Source organism: Arvicanthis niloticus, chromosome 2 (assembly GCF_011762505.2).
Source record: "Arvicanthis niloticus isolate mArvNil1 chromosome 2, mArvNil1.pat.X, whole genome shotgun sequence".
Lineage (NCBI taxonomy): Eukaryota > Metazoa > Chordata > Mammalia > Rodentia > Muridae > Arvicanthis > Arvicanthis niloticus.
Genome location: NC_047659.1, coordinates 64,696,339 through 64,715,280, shown reverse-complemented (window position 1 = coordinate 64,715,280; position 18,942 = coordinate 64,696,339). Strand labels below are relative to the sequence as shown.

At 49.4% G+C, this 18,942-nt stretch overlaps 1 protein-coding gene across 2 annotated transcripts; it reads right to left on the bottom strand.

Annotated features, from left to right (window-relative positions):
• Positions 1–290: 290 nt before the first annotated feature.
• Spi1 (Spi-1 proto-oncogene) lies at positions 291–18,665 on the bottom strand. 2 transcript variants are annotated; one of them, XM_076929245.1, is made up of 5 exons: positions 18,400–18,665; positions 15,868–15,970; positions 2,655–2,842; positions 1,695–1,860; positions 291–971 (listed from the first exon to the last, which is right to left on the bottom strand). In XM_076929245.1, exons 1-5 carry the CDS (start codon positions 18,442–18,444, stop codon positions 652–654), a joined length of 822 nt encoding a protein of 273 aa, XP_076785360.1. In that variant the 5' UTR covers positions 18,445–18,665; the 3' UTR covers positions 291–651. The 2 variants fall into 2 exon arrangements, with proteins under 2 accessions (XP_076785360.1, XP_034351447.1); XM_034495556.2 differs by having other exon boundaries at positions 15,868–15,967; positions 18,400–18,662.
• Positions 18,666–18,942: the final 277 nt, after the last annotated feature.

Here is an 18,942-nt window from a genome sequence, read left to right as displayed (position 1 = left end):
ATCACCACCATCACTATTGGATCGTGTCTAACTCAGATTATGAGTTCCGGCTTCACTGAGACTTAAGCCTTCCTGGTGCTGAGGGCCTTTCAGTATGATCCCTGCGCCCTGATATCAACCCAAGACTTGTTTCACTAGAAACAAGCGCTGTTTGTCCATGGTCCCCATGTCCCTAAGGTCCAGCTTCGGAAACATGTTCACCGGACAAATAAGAAAGACATTAATGCACACGGGGTGCCCCCTGGACCCGGAACACACAAACTCTGGAATGAAACTCTTCGCGGGGAGAATAACTGACAATAACTTTACTTGTCTTCATGGGTTAATGGGTGGGAGAGGTGGGAAGAGGAAGAGCTTTCAAAAAAGCATTCAATATACAAAAAGGTGCCGACGCCAGACTCCCAAGGAAGCACCGTGGCCACTAAGCCAGGCTGACCTCGGGTGGAGTCCGAGGTCCAGGCGGCCCTTGGACCGGGCTAGAGTCCTGATGGGAGGTGAAGCGGGCGGGGCGGGCCAGGCCGGGCATGGGAGGGCGAGGCCGGGCCCCCAGTCCTGCCTTGGCCCTGGGAATGTCCTCCCTGTGTCCGGGCCGGGCGACAGGTTAATGCTATGGCCGGCGGGGGCCGGGAGCCTGGCGGGCTCTGCGGGTGATCAATGGGGCGGGAGGCGCCGCTCGGCCAGGCCCCCGCGGCCCAGCACCTCGCCGCTGAACTGGTAGGTGAGCTTCTTCTTGACTTTCTTCACCTCGCCCGTCTTGCCGTAGTTGCGCAGCGCGCGCGCCATCTTCTGGTAGGTCATCTTCTTGCGGTTGCCCTTCTGGATGCCCCAGCGGTGCGCCAGCGCTTCCTTGTGCTTGGACGAGAACTGGAAGGTACCTTTGTCCTTGTCCACCCACCAGATGCTGTCCTTCATGTCGCCGCTTCGCAGCAGGTCCAACAGGAACTGGTACAGGCGAATCTTCTTCTTGCTGCCTGTGGGAGATGGGCAACCAAGTGGGGTGTGGACAGGATGCAAGGACTTTGCGGGGACTCTCCCAGCAGCTCCTCCGGGCCACGGTGGGTACAAGCACACACTCCCACTCATGTGCACACCCCTCCATGTATACAAGTCCTCGTACCAACGTGTTGCACTTACATATATCCATATCTGCTCTCACATAGCTACATGCCTATCCACAGGTCCTTTCACGGGCCTTCACATGCAGGTACTCACACACATGACCTCACACACTCATAGACCCACACGCACTCACAGGATGTTACACACACCCACAGGCCCTCACACATGCATAGGCCTTTATACATTCACAGGTACTCACATATATGACCTCATACACTCACAGGCCCTTACATGCTTACAAGCCCCACACTCACAGTGCTGTACACACCCAGGCCTTTGAATATACACATAGAGTCTCCCATTCACACACTCACACAATACTGATGCACACACACAGACTCTCACGCACTTTGAAAAGATGCCCTTCACTCACAACACAGACAGACTTAGAAACCTATACAGGTAGAGAAGCATCCACAAACATGCACGTGCTTGTGGGCACACACACACACACACACACACACACACACACACCGGGAACAAAGCTGCTAGGTCATTTGGCCTTGGCTAGGAATATGCAAGGTACATAAATGTAAATGCAGCTAGGGCCAGCTGGCTCTGGGGCTGGACCCTACCTGTCTCCCCGTGCAGAAGGCCTGGCCCAGGCTCCAAGCCATCAGCTTCTCCATCAGACACCTCCAGTGGAGGACTCTGCCTCTCACCCTCCTCCTCATCTGAGCTCTGCTGGTGGGCTGGGGATGAGGATGGATAAGGGAAGCACATCCGGGACATGTAGGGAACCTGCAAAGGAAAGGAAGGGCTTGACGTCAATAAGGGGTAGCCCAGGGCTGCAGGAGGGGTCAGCAGGCACGAGGACTGAGAAAGGAAAACTAGGGGTCAGTCTGGGCCAAGACTTAGGGGTGCAGGTCACGGTACAGTGGGTTGCTAGTGATTGAGCCTACCATACTTCCTTCCCACTGTGGCCTCTGGTTTAGGCTAGATGAAGGTATGCTTTATCTTCATGCATGCAGAGGGGTCATGTGGCCTGGCAGTGAACTAGGAATAGAGGGGAGGGTCTGGGGGGCAATGAGCTGGGGCTTACTACGGAAGTGAGTGAGCCTTAATAAGGGGGTGACGGGCAGGGGAAAGAGCAGCAGAGGCCAGTGAGCGATGGCAGGGGTCAATGGTCGGGGTTAGGGTCCCTGGAGCAGATAACAGTCAGCAATGAAGATCAGTAGGGAGCCAGGGAGTCAGTAGAGGCTAGCATTTAGTGACTCAGATTCTGGGTACGTGAAGAGACAGTAAATGGGGACTGCAGTCAGTGGGACCCTGAGGGCCACAAACAGGAATGGGGTAGGAGAAGATGGCTGAGGGCTAGTGAATCATATGGGGTCTGTCCATCCTCTGTGAGATAAAGGTGTGGGTTCCTAAGGTCAGACGGGAGGTCAGCACAGCCGTTAGGGTACCAGCTGCCGTTGGCCCTGTAGAGCAGGAAGCCACGTTGAGTAAGAGCCTATGTCAGCTTCCTGTGAAGGTTCCATGCCTCACCACAGGCCTGGAGGTCTGGGGGATGGAGGACAGCCAGCAGCACACACCTGGTGACCGAGGCTGGCGTGGGGTGGTGCCATGGGGGTATCGAGGACATGCATCTGCTCCAGCTCCATGTGGCGGTAGAGCTGCTGTAACTGCGGGGGCTGCACACTCTGCAGCTCCGTGAAGTGGTTGTCAGGGAAGGTCTCAAACTCATTGTGTACATGGTGTGCGGAGAAATCCCAGTAATGGTCTGCAGAGAAAGCCAGGGAGGAGATCATGAGCCAAGGTGCCAGGGCAGGGAGAGGATATAATAACACAAAATAGTCATTCAGGCTGGGCAGAGGGTACATTAGTCATCTCCTGTGATGTTCACTTACTCCACTGCTGCTTTATAGAAAGGACTCTGAGGCTTAGAGGGGTTTCCTAACATGCCTATATTAAAGCCCCTAACAACAGTCATGCCTGGAGTTGTTGTCAGCAGTCATTCTAGATTCTGCTTCCTGACTGGGCCCAGAGACACAGGCTTCTGAGCCCTAATCTGAATCCTGGCTTTGCCATTTGTTGGCTGTGTGACCTCAGCACAAGCCTAGGCCTCTCTGGCCTCAGTAGACCCACCTACAAAATAGGTAGAATTGCCATTGGGAGAATGCACATAAACTCACACCCTAGACTCACAACAGGCCTTGGAAAACTGTTTGCTTTTCCTGCTTCTGTGACCTTCCACAGGCTCCTGACTACCTAAAGTCACAAGCATGGGTCCTTGTCACATGATCAGGGTATGATTGCAAAGTCACGGGGTTGACATTTCTCACAAACTGGAGTTTGTCTAAACCTATAGCGCTGTTTCTGTAAACCACGGGCAGGGGCAGCCACGCCCAGGTTCCCAGGAGGCTGAAGGGAAGAGATTTCCCCAGAAAGCCCCCGTGGGTGTCTGGTGTCAGTGGAAGAGTGGACCCAACTCCAGGAAGCAGCCGCATAGCCCTGGGAAAATCTGTGATGTGGTTTCTCCCTGCACCTTTTCCAGGAACAAAAGTTACAGCCTATCTGAGGGACTTTTGAGCACAATTTGGGGTCCAAAAGAAAGTATAGCATGGAGCTAGGGACGGTAAAAGCTCTCACCACTAAGCATGATGACCTGAGTTCAGCGGGCTGTTGCACACAAGCACATACACGCATAAATAAATAAATAAATAAATAAATTTAAGAAGAAGAAAGGAAAAAAAAATCCCTCTTACAAGAGGGATTTCCGGACTGGAGAGATGGCTCAGCTGTTAAGAGCACTGACTGCTCTTCCAGAGGGCCTGAGTTCCATTCCCAGCAACCACATAGTGACTCACAAGCATCTGTAATGGGATCTGATGCCCTCTTCTGGTGTGTCTGAAGACAGCTACAGTGTACTCATACATAAAATAAATAAATAAATTGAGAGAGAGAGAGAGAGAGAGAGAGAGAGAGAGAGAGAGAGAGAGAGAGAGGGATTTCCTCATGTGGCCTAAGGAGTGTGGAAGGCGCTGAGACAGGGGAAGCCCTCCAGTAACTATGCACATGTGTACATGGGTGCACGTGTACACACACAGACATGCACACCTTTGATCTTGTTTTTTCTTTGTCTCTCACACAAACACATCCTCACTTCCACATCCTCTTGACATATGCTTTCCAGCTATGTACCAGTGTCACAGGACTCTTTTTTGTAAAAGAGGAGTCTGTTCCCTCCTTCCACCTCAGGGGTCCCAAGAGCAAACTCAGGTAGGGGCAGTATATGCCTTTATCTACTGAGCTGTTCACTCATCCTTGTTCTTGGGTTTTTGAGGTGAACTCGTGGTCATCCAGACTTAGACTTTTGAGGTTTGGGCTTACATGCCTGGCTCTAGCTTTCTTGTCCTGCTAAGCGGTGCTGGGCTGTGTGGGCCTAAACATTTTTTTCCACTGAGCCTGATAACCCCACTTAAACAGTTGTTACCAAGGCTCTGTCCACGTGCCATATCTCCTGAGCCAGGTAGCAGGACCCATCTCTAGGAGACTGCGGCACAGAAGAGAAAGTGCATGCCTTGGAGCTGCAGACAAACCCGGGATGCATTTATAACTACATGCTCCTAGGCCTCAGTTTCCTCATCTGAGTGGTATAATAGTTTATACCCATTTTACCTATACACTGTGAAGGGGTCAATGAGCTATCTGATGCCCGGGGAGTGCTTAGGATAGACCAGGGTACAAAAGAAGAACATTTACTCCCACCACACTCATACTTGTCCTAAAGAGCCTGTGCCAGCACATCTGTAACTTCCACAATCACAAAATAGATGCCTTTAATGCCAGCACTCCAGAAGCAGAGGCAGAGACATCTCTGTGAGTTCAAGACCACCCTGGTCTGCATGGTGAATTCAGGCCATGTCGATATAATGAAATCCTAACTCAAAGCAAAGGTCTGAGGCCTGAGTCTGGAGAGGTAGCTCAGTGGTTAAGAGCAGAAAACCAGAGTTCCCAGGAACCACATGGCAACTCACAACCTCCTGTAACTCCAGCTCCAGAAGATTCAACGACGCCCTCTTCTGGACTCCTAAAGCATACACATGCACACACATGCAACAGACCCACAGGCACAGAGACAGAGAGGGAAACATAAATAAGCAATAATAAAAAGTTTGAGGCCATCTTGGGCTAGAAAGCAAGATCTCATCTCAAAACGAAAACAAAAAGCCCAGGGCTATAGCACAGTGGTAGAGTCACTTGCCTCTCATGAACGAGGTCCTGGGTTTGAGTTCCAGGACCAAAAACAAAGGTCACTAAACCCAAAAGGACAGAATGGGGCTCTGTGATTTAGATTGCGGACCCAGGTTCCTCTTGGTCACCATTTACCTTCCCCTGTCCTCCCTCGGCCCATTCCAGCTCCAGGGACAGGAACTGTGAACGTTTGTTCGCTGTTCTCTAGAGCTGAGAGGCGTCTGACCTAACTCTGGCCCCTCCCCACCTCTACTAGCTCGTAGCCTGAAGCAGCGTGGATGACAGCAGTGTGAAGGAAGCACTGTGGGGAAATGTGGGACTCTGCTCCCTGCTCTCAGTTTCCTGAAGGCGAGGGCTGGGACGCCCTGAGCTACAACTGTTTCAAAACCTCACCTTTCTCCTTGATTTGGGTGCCCAGGCAATTATGTAACCAACAGTCTGGTAGCAAACTCATTCCAAATATGGGGCTCCCAGAAAGAACGTCCAAGAAATGATTCAGAGAGCAAAGGTCAGCCTTTCTGGCCTCCTGAACCTCATTTCTCATGTTTCACTCTATAGCTTAGGCTGGTCCAGAACCTATGGGCCATCATGCTTGGCTCTAGATAACTCTTTTCTTTTTCTTTTCTTTTCTCTTTTGCTCTGTCACTGTCTTTCTTTCTTTCCTTCTTTCCTTCTTTCCTTCTTCTTTCCTTCTTTCCTTCCTCCCTCCCTCCCTCCCTCCCTCTCTCCCTCGCTCCCTCCTTCCTTCTGAGACAGTCTCATGTAGCACAGGCTAACCCAAGACTTGCTGTGTAGCAAAGGATGATCTTGAATTCTGGATACTCGTGTGTCTACATCTGAAGTGCCAGGGTTACAGACACGTGCCACCGTAGCCAGCTTGGACAACTCTTTGTGAATAGTGTTTAACTTTGGTCCCTTTATTGTGTCACCTTGCCTTCTGCCTAGAGGGCACCCATGTGTCATTAGCACAACTCGAAGCTCTTTACAGAAGACTATCATGTTATTTGCATATCTGTAACAGCTCCATGTCCACTTTCTTCATCCTGTAGGCAAGGCACCCACCATGCAGAAGGTCTCAGTGCTTGGTGGGCTCACTGTGCTAACTCACAGCCTTCCAGGCAACATGCTGAGGGTGTCACCCACTTCATCTCTCCTCCACTCCACTCTGAGGAGGTAGATGCTAGTGTAAACTCTTCCTTTTGACAGTAAAGGAAGCTGTGACTCAGGAGGTTAAAGTCCTGCCTTTAACCCAGCACTTGGGAGGCAGAGGTGGGAGGCTCTCTGTGAGTTTGTGGCCGGATTGGTCTACATAGCAAGTTCCAGGACACCCAGGTATACACCAGGAGACCATATCTTAAAATTAAAAAAAAAAAAAAAAAGTTAAGTCTTTTGTTTGCAGTGGCCACTGGTAGTGTAGTGTCATGACCTGAGCCCACTTCTGTGTAACCCCAGAGATCACTGTATTTTAATCCTTACTACAGCATGCCAGCTCTTGGGATCTAGGCTATTACTGTTAAGTAATGTAGGCTTTGAGTAAGACCTATGGTGGCCCCGAGAGCTTTCCTGATGCTCCTGTCCATCTGTCTGTACACACCCATCCATTCAACCATTATACTCCTAGCTAGCTACCATCACCCAACCTCTGTCTACCTACCAGCCATTTGTAACTCACCCAGCCAAAAGAGAGCCCATTTGTGACAGGGTCTTGATATACAGCCCAGGCTGGCCTCATGTGCTGGGATCAAAAGTGAAAACCACTACAGCTGTCAGTCTGTTTGTCTTGACCTTTTCTTGTTCCCACCCACTCATCCGTGTTCTTCCTTAGTTGTAAGAAGAACAAGAACAAGGCGATATTAAGATTACAAAACACCAAGCCTTAAGAGTCACTCAGCTGACCTTATCTCCTCAGGACAGAAACCCCAGCCTGAAGGCCAGGGCTGTCCTCAGAAGAGCCTAAGTATTCTCAAACCAGAAGATCAGGGACTGCAGAGATGGCTCATAGATTAGGAGCACTGACTCTCTCCCAAAGCACCTGAGTTCAGTTCCCGGAGCCATGTCAGGCAGCTCAGAACAACTCCAGGGGACCTAACACCTCTGCCCTCTGAGGACATTAGCACACGTGTGTGTGTGTGTGTGTGTGTGTGTGTGTGTGTGTGTACAATTGAAATCAATAAAAATAAATCTTTGCAAATCAAATCCAGCATAAGCTATATGAAACCATGTCTCAACAGAACAAAACAACAACAACAACAACAAAAAAAAAAAAAAAAAAAACAGAGGAGATGAGGAATCAAGAAACGAGGGACCAAAAGAAATCCTTTTTAGGAAATTACTTCCACTGCAGAACAGCCTCCCCCAAAAAAGCCTGTGGGCGTGTTGCCAAGGCCTGGAGAGCAGCAGGCCGCGTGGTACTTGTTTCTCTCAACTGTGTATCCTGGTTATTGGAGTTTTAATTCTTCCCCTGACACAGAGTTGAATATGGCCATACCAGCATCCTCTTCATCCCACAGCATCTAGCCCCGTGCCTGGCACAGTTGGTGTATTTATTAGATGAAGAGGTGAATGTGAGGTGGATGGAGGGAGGTTTGATAGGTGGAGGGAAGAAGGTTGAGTGGTTGGTTACACAGATGTGTGAGTCAACCCCAGCCCTATGACTACTGATTCCTAAAAGCCAACAGTAACAACAAGCAATGACAAGTGTTGCTAAACACATGAAGACTTGTGCATTGTTGTCGGACCTGTAAAGCTGTTGCTGCCGTTATGAAAGCTAGCATATCAGCTCCTCCAAGGAAAAGAGGAGCTGAGGAGATAGCCCAGTGATTAGGAGTGCTCGCTGCTCTTCCAAAGAACCTGAGTTCACGTCCTAGCAGGACCCACATTAGGAATCTCATAACTGCCAGTAACACCAGCTCCAGGGTATTCAATGCTCTGACTTCCATGGACACCTGCATTCATAAGTTCTAAGGAGACTGTGTAAACCCACGGTCATGGTCACGGCAGCTTTATTCACCACAGCCAGAAAGCAGAAACAGCAGAAGTACCCGTCAACACATGAGCCATTAAGCAAAACATAGTAGTCTGGGCTGGAGGAACAGCTGCCTTCCAAAACGAACTCATACAGTGAAATATCTTTCAACCTATAAATGGAGAGAAATTCTGGCACGTGCTACAACATGGTGAATCTTGAGACATTCTGCTATGTGAAACAAGTCGGTTATAACAGGAAAATTGCAGTATGATTTCCCTTATCAGAGGCACCTAACGTAATAAAATTCATAGAGATAGAAAGTAGAGTCAGGCAGTGTTGATGAACACCTTTGATTATAACACTTGGGAAGCAGAGGTAAAGGGATCTCTGAGTTCAAGGCCAGCCTGGTCAACAAAGCAAGTTCTAGGACAGCCAGGGCTGCACAGAGAGAAACCCTGTCTCAAAACAAAAACAAAAGAAGAGGGAGGGAGGGAAGGAGGGAGGGAGGGAGGGAGGGAAGAAGGAAGGAAGAAAGGAAGGAAGGAAGGAAGGAAGGAAGGAAGGAAGGAAGGAAGGAAGAAGGATGTAGGTTGCCAGGCTGTCAGGTTAGAGGATGGGCACTTGTATAAGGAGCACAGGGTCTCAGCTTGGCAAAATGAGTTCTCAAGACAATGGTGATGGTTACACAAAAATGTGCATGTGTTTTTGTTTTGTTTTGTCTTGTTTTGTTTGAGACAGGACCTAGTAACCCAGGCTAGCCCTGAACTCACTTAGACACTGGCCTTGAGCTCCTGATCCCCTATCTTTGGCGTACCAAGTGCTAAAATTACAGGCACACACCACCATGCCCACATGCCCAACCTTTGTGAATGCATTTTACTACACTTTATACCCTTGGATGATTTAGATGGTGGCCTGACAATGACACTTGCCGCCAAGCATGACAATCTGCTTGATTCCTCAGGATCCATATGACTGAAGGAGAGAACTGATTCTGATCTCCATTCCTGTGCTGTGGCACATACATAACTACAAATAGAGAGATAGATGACAGACAGACAGGCAGACAGACAGACAGACAGACAATAGGTGAATCGATGATGATGATAGATGATGGATAGATAGTAGATGATAGATGATAGATACTTGGATAGATAGATAGACAAAAATAATATAAAAGATTAGGATGGTAAATTTCATACTACGTGTATATTTGTGATACCTTCAAAACTTCTGATTATGTCTAACAGTTTTGTTTGTTTGTTTTATTTTGTTTTAGGTGTGTGTGTGTGTGTGTGTGTGTGTGTGTGTGTGTGTGTGTATTCATGTAGATGTTCAGATGAGTGTGTGCACATGCAGAAGCCAGAGGACTTCAACTATCTTTCTCTTTCACACTCCACCTCTTTCTTTTCTTTAAAGCAGAGTCTCTCCCAGACATGATGGTGCACACTTTTAATCTCAGCACTTGAGAGGGGTCAGGCAGATCTCTGTGAGTGCAAGGTCAGCCTGGTCTACAGATTGAGTTCAAGGCCAGCCAAGGCTACATAGTGAAACTCTATCTCAGAAGAAGGAGGAGGAGAAAGAGAAAGAAACTAAACCAGACGCTCTCCCATTTTGACTATTCTGTATAGGAAGCTCTCAGGATTTGTTTTGACTGCCAGAGTTACAGTGGTAACTAACTGTACAGTGGTATGGTTGGTAGCTGTTACGGTGGTAACTGTACAGTGGTACAGTTGTTAGCTATGCCTGGCTTCTTAGGTAGATGCTGGGGTTGCGCTCAAAACCTTATACTCACATAGCAAGCAGTCTAACTACTGAGCCATCTCCCCAACTTTACGCTCATTCCATTTTCTTTCTATTGCCACTACTCTCGTCTGAGCCTCCACTGTGTCTTGAGTTAGGAAATCTTTTTCCCTAAGTGCCCTTCACCGAGATCCTGTCCTGTCTCTCTTATGCCTGTTACCCACCTAGCAGCCGTGGGGCCATTTAAAATTGCTCTAATTCTACCTCTTGAGAAGCTGTGGCAGGGGATAACTGGTTTGAGGTTAGTCTGAGTATATGATGAGACCCAAGAAAGAGAGACAGAAACAAACAGAGACAGACAGACAGAGGAAGGATGGAGAGAGGTGAGGAGAAATGGATAAAAAAAAGAAAAGGAACTTCCAGAGAGACAAAACTGAAAAAAAAAATCTAGATTATGAAAAGGAGAACGCATGGAACGGTGCCAGGTTTCATAAAACAAACAAACAACAAAAACCTATAAAGACCAGGAGACAGTAGGGAAATGCTTTCAAATTTCTAATAGAAAACAAGATATTCTTTTCCACCCTGAAGTTTGACACAAGCAAACTGCTGCTCACAGTGAGAGCACAGAACAGACAGGAAGAGAGACAACTCCACACAGCACAGCTCCTGCATGGCCTCTCTGGAGCTCCCGGCACACCTGCTATATGCTGCCTAGGTTTTCTGCATACTGTGGCTCACCCTGTCTTTATAAAAATTCTGCAAAGTGGGTGTCATCATGGAGGAGTTAAGACATCCCGCACAGCAGTCTGGGCTCTTATCACCTCTCAGCAGAATTACTGAAAAACCCGAGGAAAGGTAGAGCAGGCATTCAAAGGAGACTCTAAGGCTCAGCCAAGCTATGACCTAGTCATATGATCATAACAATGGGCACATCTGTTCAGATGTGTTACCATGTACCAACGGGAAGCCTGAAGAAATGTGATCATTGTTTCGTGAATGCTTGTTGTTAAACGCTCCTCCTCAAACCCTACATACACTGATATATGTCTCACACTGGAAGACTGAGCTGACTCATCTCTGCTCAACACCTAGAAGGCCCTCAAACATCGATGTTTGTGGGACTGGGGGTTGGCTCAGTGGAGAAAGCACTGGGCATCGAACCATGAACATTCCGGTTCAACTCCCAGTACCCATGTAAATTCATGGTGTAAGTGGCAGCTCCCCCCACTCCCTGTGATTCCAGGGCTCTGAAGGATAAGACAGGTGTTCTCTAGAGCAAGGTGACTAGACATACCAGTGACGCCAAATACATAGAATGATGGAAGAATGATGCATGTAGCATAACATTTCTGCAAATGTCGCTGGCAGTGGGGAGGTGGGAGAGGAGAAGGCTTTGCTTGAGGCACTGCTGTATGGTTTTCACTATGGCACTGAGAACTTGTTTTATGTGTACGAATGTTTTGTCTGCATGTATGCCAATGTGTCATGTGCACATGTGGTATTCATGAGTTACAGAGAGTTGGGAACCACGCTTGAGTCCTCGGCATGAGCAGCCAGTGTTCTTATCTGCTAAACTCTCTCCAGCATCTGAGCAATTGTCATTTTAATAGTTTAAAATTAAGCACTTAAAATATATTTCAGGCTGGCAAGATGGCTCCCACAAGTTGTTCTCTTACTACACACACACACACACACACACACACACACACACATACACACGGAGGGGTGGGCAGAGAGAGAGACACACAGAGAGACACAGAGAGAGAATATAAAAAATAGAAAGTGTATTTAAACTTTCACCAAACATAAGGCTATTCAGATCATGTAATTTCCCTGTCCAAAACTCTCCAGTAAGATGAATTACAACTTAGAAGCAGAGGGCTGTCCTGGCAAGTGTGAAGACACAGTGTACAACTTATACTCCTCCATGGCCTTCCAACTTTTTTTGATCTGCCTTTTGACGGCCACTTTGGTTTCATGTTGTCTCCTGAGGATCTGTAGCCACGTGTCCTCTGTCGAGGCCTTTTGCTGTTCTCTGTCCTCATCCACCTCACATGCATGGTCCTTTCTCTTCACTCAGATTTCAGCTCAGCCATTACCCTCTCAACGGCTTCCCTGAACATTCATGTGAGCAGGACTTCCACAAAAGGATGAGTAGAGGAGGGGAGGTGCAAATTGAGTGGAAGGACGGGTGTGGGTGTGGTGGGTAGATGAGAGAGTGAGTAGGTGGGTGGGTGGGTTAGGTAGAAGGGTAAATTCATGGAGGATAGATGGGTGTGTGGATGGATGAATGGATGAATAGATGGATGGATAGATGGATGAATTCATGGATGGATGGATGGATGGATGGATGGATGGATGGATGAGTAGATGGATGAGTGGATGGATGAGTGGATAGATGGATGGATGGTTGTCACCCAGGTCAGTGACCCCTTTGGGGTTTGCATATCAGATACCTGCATATCAGATATTTATATTAGGATTCATAACAGTAGCAAAATCGGAGTTATAAAGAAACAAAAAAAATTGTGTGTCACCACAACATGAGGAAGTGTATTAAAGGATCCAGAGTATTAAGAAGATTGAGAACCACTGCCCTAGCTGCTTGCTTGGGTACAGCAATGCTAACAACACATACTAAGCACTGACCAGGCCCTGTTCTTAGCATGGTACACACAATTTCATAGAGGACACATGTCACCTCATCGACCTATTGCAATTCTGTGAGGTGCTTCCATGGTCTCAGTTTTGCAGATGAGGAAGGGGCACTCAGAGAGGCTCTGTTGCTTGCCCCAAAGCTACACAGCTGGTGAAGTCAATGAAGTTAGGATTCCACCAAGCATCACTTTCTTAAGGTGTGGACACAAAGGACAGGCAAGAATCAGCTGAAAGATGTGACGGGCAGAAGACTCTCTTTGTGGGTCTTCTATTAGAAAGTTCCAGTAGGGATCAGGGACAGCACCCATACTCAGATGGCTAATGATGTCAGTGGTTGGGGATGGACAGGGACACCCAGAGACCCTGGAGGAGTCTCTGAAGGAATTCTAGGCTCATGCCTTAAATAGAGTGCCATGAATCATTCCTATAACTCTGCCTATAGGAGTCATTCTTATAGCCCTGCCTATAGGAGTCATTCTTATAGCCCTGCCTATAGGAGTCATTCTTATAGCCCTGCCTATAGGAGACATTCCTATAGCCCTGCCTATAGGAGTCATTCCTATAGCCCTGCCCCAGATTGGAACACTGAGCTAGGGAAACCCAGGCTCCCTGTGAAGTGCTCACTTTATCTTCCCAGACGCAATCCCATATCTGATTTCTAGATATTTGGGCAACTGCATAAAGGCAAAACCGAGATGGCCAAACCGAGGTGGCCAACCGAGGTGGCCAAAGGCAATGCCTCTATCTCAACTCAGTGACTAGGCTAAAGAGAAAGCAGCCCTGCAGAGAAAGAGGCTCCAAACCCCGCAGGGCTTTCGAGACCTGTGCCACCAGGGGGAGCTCTCCTCAAACCCAGCGGGATTTCGGCCAGTCCTTCAACTGCTGCTGGAAGGATGGATGGATATGGTGTCAGAGTCACTCAGACCTGGTTCTTAATCTAGGTCAGGGGGGAAATAAGGATAACGTAGGCTGAGATAACATATGTTATCTGAACTTCACCCAGGGAGAGTATATTTCTTATCCACTGAATATGTTTAAGAAGAACAAAAGAGGGCACTTGGAAACTTTTCTAGCACTGGGGCATCTGAAAGAAGCCCGTGCCCTTGAGGCAGACTCTCCCGGGAGGACACGCTTCCAGAAGACTTCATGCTGAGTGCCAGTGAAGGTGCTTTCAAGGTTTGGCTTCCAAATGAAAAAAGCCTTCACTGTGTGGCATCACACATGACAGTCGTGGGTGTGGCTGTGAGGTGTGAGCATCCCCTCAGCTGTAGCACTGAGCGTTTCTCTGACCTTGAATCTCCAGATGCAGTCATTATGGAGAATCCCTTACCCCAGACTGGAACAAGGTGGCTATGCTTCTTGGTTCGTTTCAGGTGGCCTGTTCTCTCCTTGCCCAGTCACTAAGAGTCTCTTCCTTCTCCCCACGACTTTCTAGAGAACAAGACTGGGTTTTGGGTGGACAGTTGGGGCCAGGCCTCTTTACTCACTCAATCAGACTGGGCAGCCTTGGTGTCTGCCGAACAGGGGATGCTCAGAGATTTTCACTTGACCCAGGGTTGTTCAACTAGGTGTGGGGGGGGGGGGGCGGGGGCTGGAGAGATGGCTGTCATGATTGGAGGCCCTCTGGCATCTACTGAAAGAGATTTTTTTTAAGTTGCTAAGCCTTTTGCCAACAGAATTACCAAGTCCCAAATCTCAGAAGCAGCAATAGAGAAAGGCTGTTAGTCACAGGTAAGGGAGGGAGACTCACCAAAGGGGGTTTTGGATAAAGGGGGATATGAAAAGAGAGAAGAGGTAGGAAGAGTGGTCAGGAAAGATCACAGGCACAGGACAGATCACCTGGACCAGAAGGCACTGGCCTACTCAAGCCACTCAGCTCCCTCCCTATCCTCATTTATTAAAAAGTCCCCAAGCCACCCAGGTCTAAGCCGAATGGGGTCCTAGTGCTGAGAGGAAAAGTGGACAGAAGTCCTCATCCCTAACCCAGAAGCTATCTCCAGTTGATAAGCACTCACAGCGGAAAAATTAGTCTTCTTCAGTGGAGTCTCACTAGGTGCACAAACCACATTTAAGGGCAGGTCGCACTCCCTAGGTGGAGAACCATGCAGAATGTCAACACAAATGAACTCAATGGTGGCTTTGGAGCTTTGTCTTGTTTTTGTTTGGTTTTGGTTTTGTCTCACAATACTTTGAATTTTTATGGGATTTCTGTGTGTGTGAATGTGCGTTTTATGTGCTTCTCTTTCTTTCTTTCTTTCTTTCTTTCTTTCTTTCTTTCTTTCTTTCTTTCTTCCCTTCTTTTTCCCCCTGAGACAAGGTTTCTCTATGTAGCCCTGGCTGTCCTGGAACTCTCTCTGTAGACCAGGCTGTCCTGGAATTCACTCTGTAGACCAGGCTGTCCTGGAACTCACTCTGTGGACCAGGCTGTCCTGGAACTCTCTCTCTGTAGACCAGGCTGTCCTGGAACTCTCTCTGTAGATCAGGCTGTCCTGGAACTCTCTCTGTGGACCAGGCTGTCCTGGAATTCACTCTGTAGACCAGGCTGTCCTGGAACTCTCTCTGTAGACCAGGCTGTCCTGGAACTCGCTCTGTGGACCAGGCTGTCCTGGAACTCACTCTGTAGACCAGGCTTTCCTGGAACTCGCTCTGTGGACCAGGCTGTCCTGGAACTCACTCTGTAGACCAGGCTGTCCTGGAACTCTCTCTGTAGACCAGGCTGTCCTAGAACTCTCTCTGTAGGCCAGGCTTATATGTGTTTCTTGCACTTTTTCTTTGGCTATTTTTTTTCTGTTTGTTTTGTCCTATTCTTTTGTTTTATCTTAATTTATTTTTAAGTGTTTGTTTGTTTTCTAATGAGAGACAGAAAGAGAAAGTGTGGATTTGAGTGGTGGAGAGAATCTGGAATGAGCTGAGGAAGAGGGAACCACAATAAGAATATATTGTATGAAAATAAATTTATTTTTTAAAAAGTTCCCAAAGACCAGGCAAGGTAAATGAGAAAGACACTAAATTTGCCCTTGACACAGGAAGATGCTCAGAGATGGGGCATATGTTGTGGGATGCAGGGATGAGGTAGCTGCCTGCTTCTTACTCTCAGAATTCCAAGTAGCCTCAGGAGTCTTTTCCTCTCTCCAGCCCCAGGGCATGCTGGGATGAGGAGTGGAGGACCATGTACTCACCACTATGGCTGTCTCCATCGCCGCCCATCAAGGAGTAGTAGTCATGCGTTTGACGTGGGTATAGTTCTGCTGGTTCGTAAGTAACCAGATCATCTGATGGCTGCTGAGAGAGAAAGGTGTCAGAGCCTGAACTGTTGAGATCCAGTGAGGTTTTCAGCTAAGTTTAAGGCCTGTGACCTTCCCTGACGGGGCTAACTGGGAGCTGCCTAGCCTTTGCTTCAAATCCAGAGTGCTTGGGAACATAGTGGGAAAGGCGATGGTAGGAAGTTCAGGACAGTGTGCTAAGGCAATGATGAGGTAGAGAGGTCAAAGGTCAACAGAACCAGAGCTGAAAAGAGGGTGCATGCAGCCCCTTCCTTTCTTCTCTTATTATCCACTACACCATTCCACGCTCACCCACACCCGTGGGGACCCGTTGCCCACTCCCATTCCCATCAATTCACCCTTCTCCCACATGTACAGATACTCCCTGTGACACACTTATACCCAGACCCATGGGGACTCACTCTCACATGTCCACACACTCACTCTTGGGTTCCTGTCTTCGTCTCACACACAGCCATGCTCACCCTCTTGTGAGCCCCATGTCTCACACAAGTGTCTTACATCTACTCACACTCACAGACACCCCACACATGTATACTGACACACACATGCTCATATTGTGTCCCAGTCATCAGTACGTTCACAGAGCCTTTCAGAGCCAACCACATCCCAGTCTCCGGTGCTACATTGTGTCCCTCTGCCACTGTCTGTCCCTCACTCCTCCCCCCTCCCCCTCTTCCCTTCTAGTTAGCCTCTGTCCATCTAGTTTCCCGGGCAGACACAGTCCGACATGATGACTGCCATGTTGATTTGTTTGTACAAAGGTTACCCAGGCAGGTTTTGGAGACCAAGGAACTATCCCTTCTGCCTTCTCCCTCCACTGTCCTTCATGGGAGACTCCCTGCCACTGTTATTTCTCTCTTCCCTCCTCCTTGTCATCCTCCCCCTCCTCTGTCTTTTTTTCCCTCCTTTCTCTGTCTTCTCTCCCTCTGCCTCCTCCATCTCCTCTCTCACTTGCTTGGGCACGGGGATATGCATGCCCAAGCCTTCCCGTCAGTCACTGGGCTTCTCCCCACCCCCACAGAGTGTGCCCAAGGATTGCACAATAGTTACTGTGGCCTTGCTTGATGGGCCAGGGCTACCTTGGGAGCCCATCCATTCCAGACACTGGAGATGGCTTCTGAGGCTGGAGAGAGGGGCTAAGGATCTGGTATAGGAGTTGGAGGTCTGTCCTGTGCCCATATCTGCAGGAAGGAGAGGTCAGGGGTCGGGGACAGTGGCTTTAATTGAGGCAGAGTGGACTTCTGGAACAACCTCCATCACTTGTGCTTGCCCCCACATCTTCTCTGTCCCAGGTGGGAGAAGGGGATCAGAATAAAGGTGAGGACAGTGAGGTTTGGCCAGCCCATCTTCAATCCTGTGAGGGGGTCAGAAGCTGCCCTGGGTTTCCAGGCAGCACACTGGGCCTGCCCCTGTGGCAGGACATTGGCTATGATGTCAGGCCTAAGATGCTACCAAGGGCTTGAAGGCTGGGTGGGGTAGAAAAGAGATTTGTCTGTAGTTCAGGAAAGCTGAGTCAGGTAGGCAGGCCCGGCTCAGCCTTTTCCTCACTGCCCCAACACCTCCAGGGGTAGGAGAAAGCAAGAGGGTCCTCTCAAAGGGGTTCTGAGCTGCCATTTGCCTAAAGCTGCGACTGTCACTGAAAACAGGAGGAACAGCGGGGTCTGCCCACCTGCTTGTGTCCCTGTCCCTGTCCCCACCTTAACTCCAGCCAGGTCCTCTTGCTCCAGCCCCAGTTTCCATCTCATTCTGGTTCCAGTGCATCCTTCAGCCGATTTCTTATTGAGTTAAGTTCTAGCCACAGATCTAACTGCAGTGTTTCTGCCGTAGTTTCTGCCGTATGTGCTACTCTTGCCCAGCCTGGCCAAGAAGCCAGTGTTGGTCACTGCCCCAGACTCTCAGATCCATGTAGGCCCAAAGCCCAAACACTTGGATCCACAGCCATTCTTCTATGCCCGGCCACAAACTGAATGTTGGGGACCCATAGATGACTTAGAGTTCTAATAGCCTTTGTCTCAGGAGCCCACAGGTCATGAGTTAAAACCTCTCCTGTTGCCTCCGAGGGCTCCTAAGCCAGTCTCCAGATCTCCTCATCCATGGCCTCTCAGTAGCCACCCTCGCCATCTTCAGCCCAGTACCCTGCCCTAGAGCTCGGCCTGCCACTGAACCCATCTATAAATAGCTGTTCAGGCCCCACCGATCACAGCCCCACCATGGGGCCAGCCGGCAACCCTCAGCCCGCCAGGGCATGCTCTAAGGAAGCCAATGGCCCCTCGCTGGGTCTCAGACCAGCAGCTCCGGGGAGGAAACACCAACTTCCCACTGATAGGGAGCCAGAGGACAGCGAGTGAGCTGGTGGGTTAGTGGGCAGATGGTCACACATCCCAAGGCCCCAGGCTGGGCTGGTAGCGAACCCCCAGTACTCACAGGGGCGACGAGGGGAAACCCTTCCATTTTGCACGCCTGTAACATCCAGCTGAGCTCCAGGTTGGTCAGATCCCCTGCTTCAGTGGAGATCAATGTGGATCCCCCTCAGGACCAGGTGCCCCGTCGGGGGGCTGGACGGTCGTGGGTCAGACGCAGGGCTCAGGCCTGCCCCCTGAGCTACAGGAGCCCTGGGTGAGCCCCCTCCCTTGACATTGCAGGGCCAGCACAAGTTCCTGATTTTATCGAAGGGCCTGCCACTGGGAGATAGTCCCCTTGGGGTGACATCACCGCCCCAGCCCGTTTGCATAAATCTCTTGCGCTACAGGAAGTCTCTGGCTGGCTGGGGCAGGTGGTTCTCAAAGGGCAGCCCTGGGAAGCCAGGGGACCAGGCCCCCTGCCCAGAGGAAACTGGGGCTGGGAGGGAGAAAGGATAGCGCTACCATGGAAGGCTTTTGCGGCTCCAGCCACTAGGCCTTGCTGAGGTTTTTCACTGCTCTTTTCGCCTAATAATACCGATTTCTTCTCAGATCCCTGTGGTGGCCA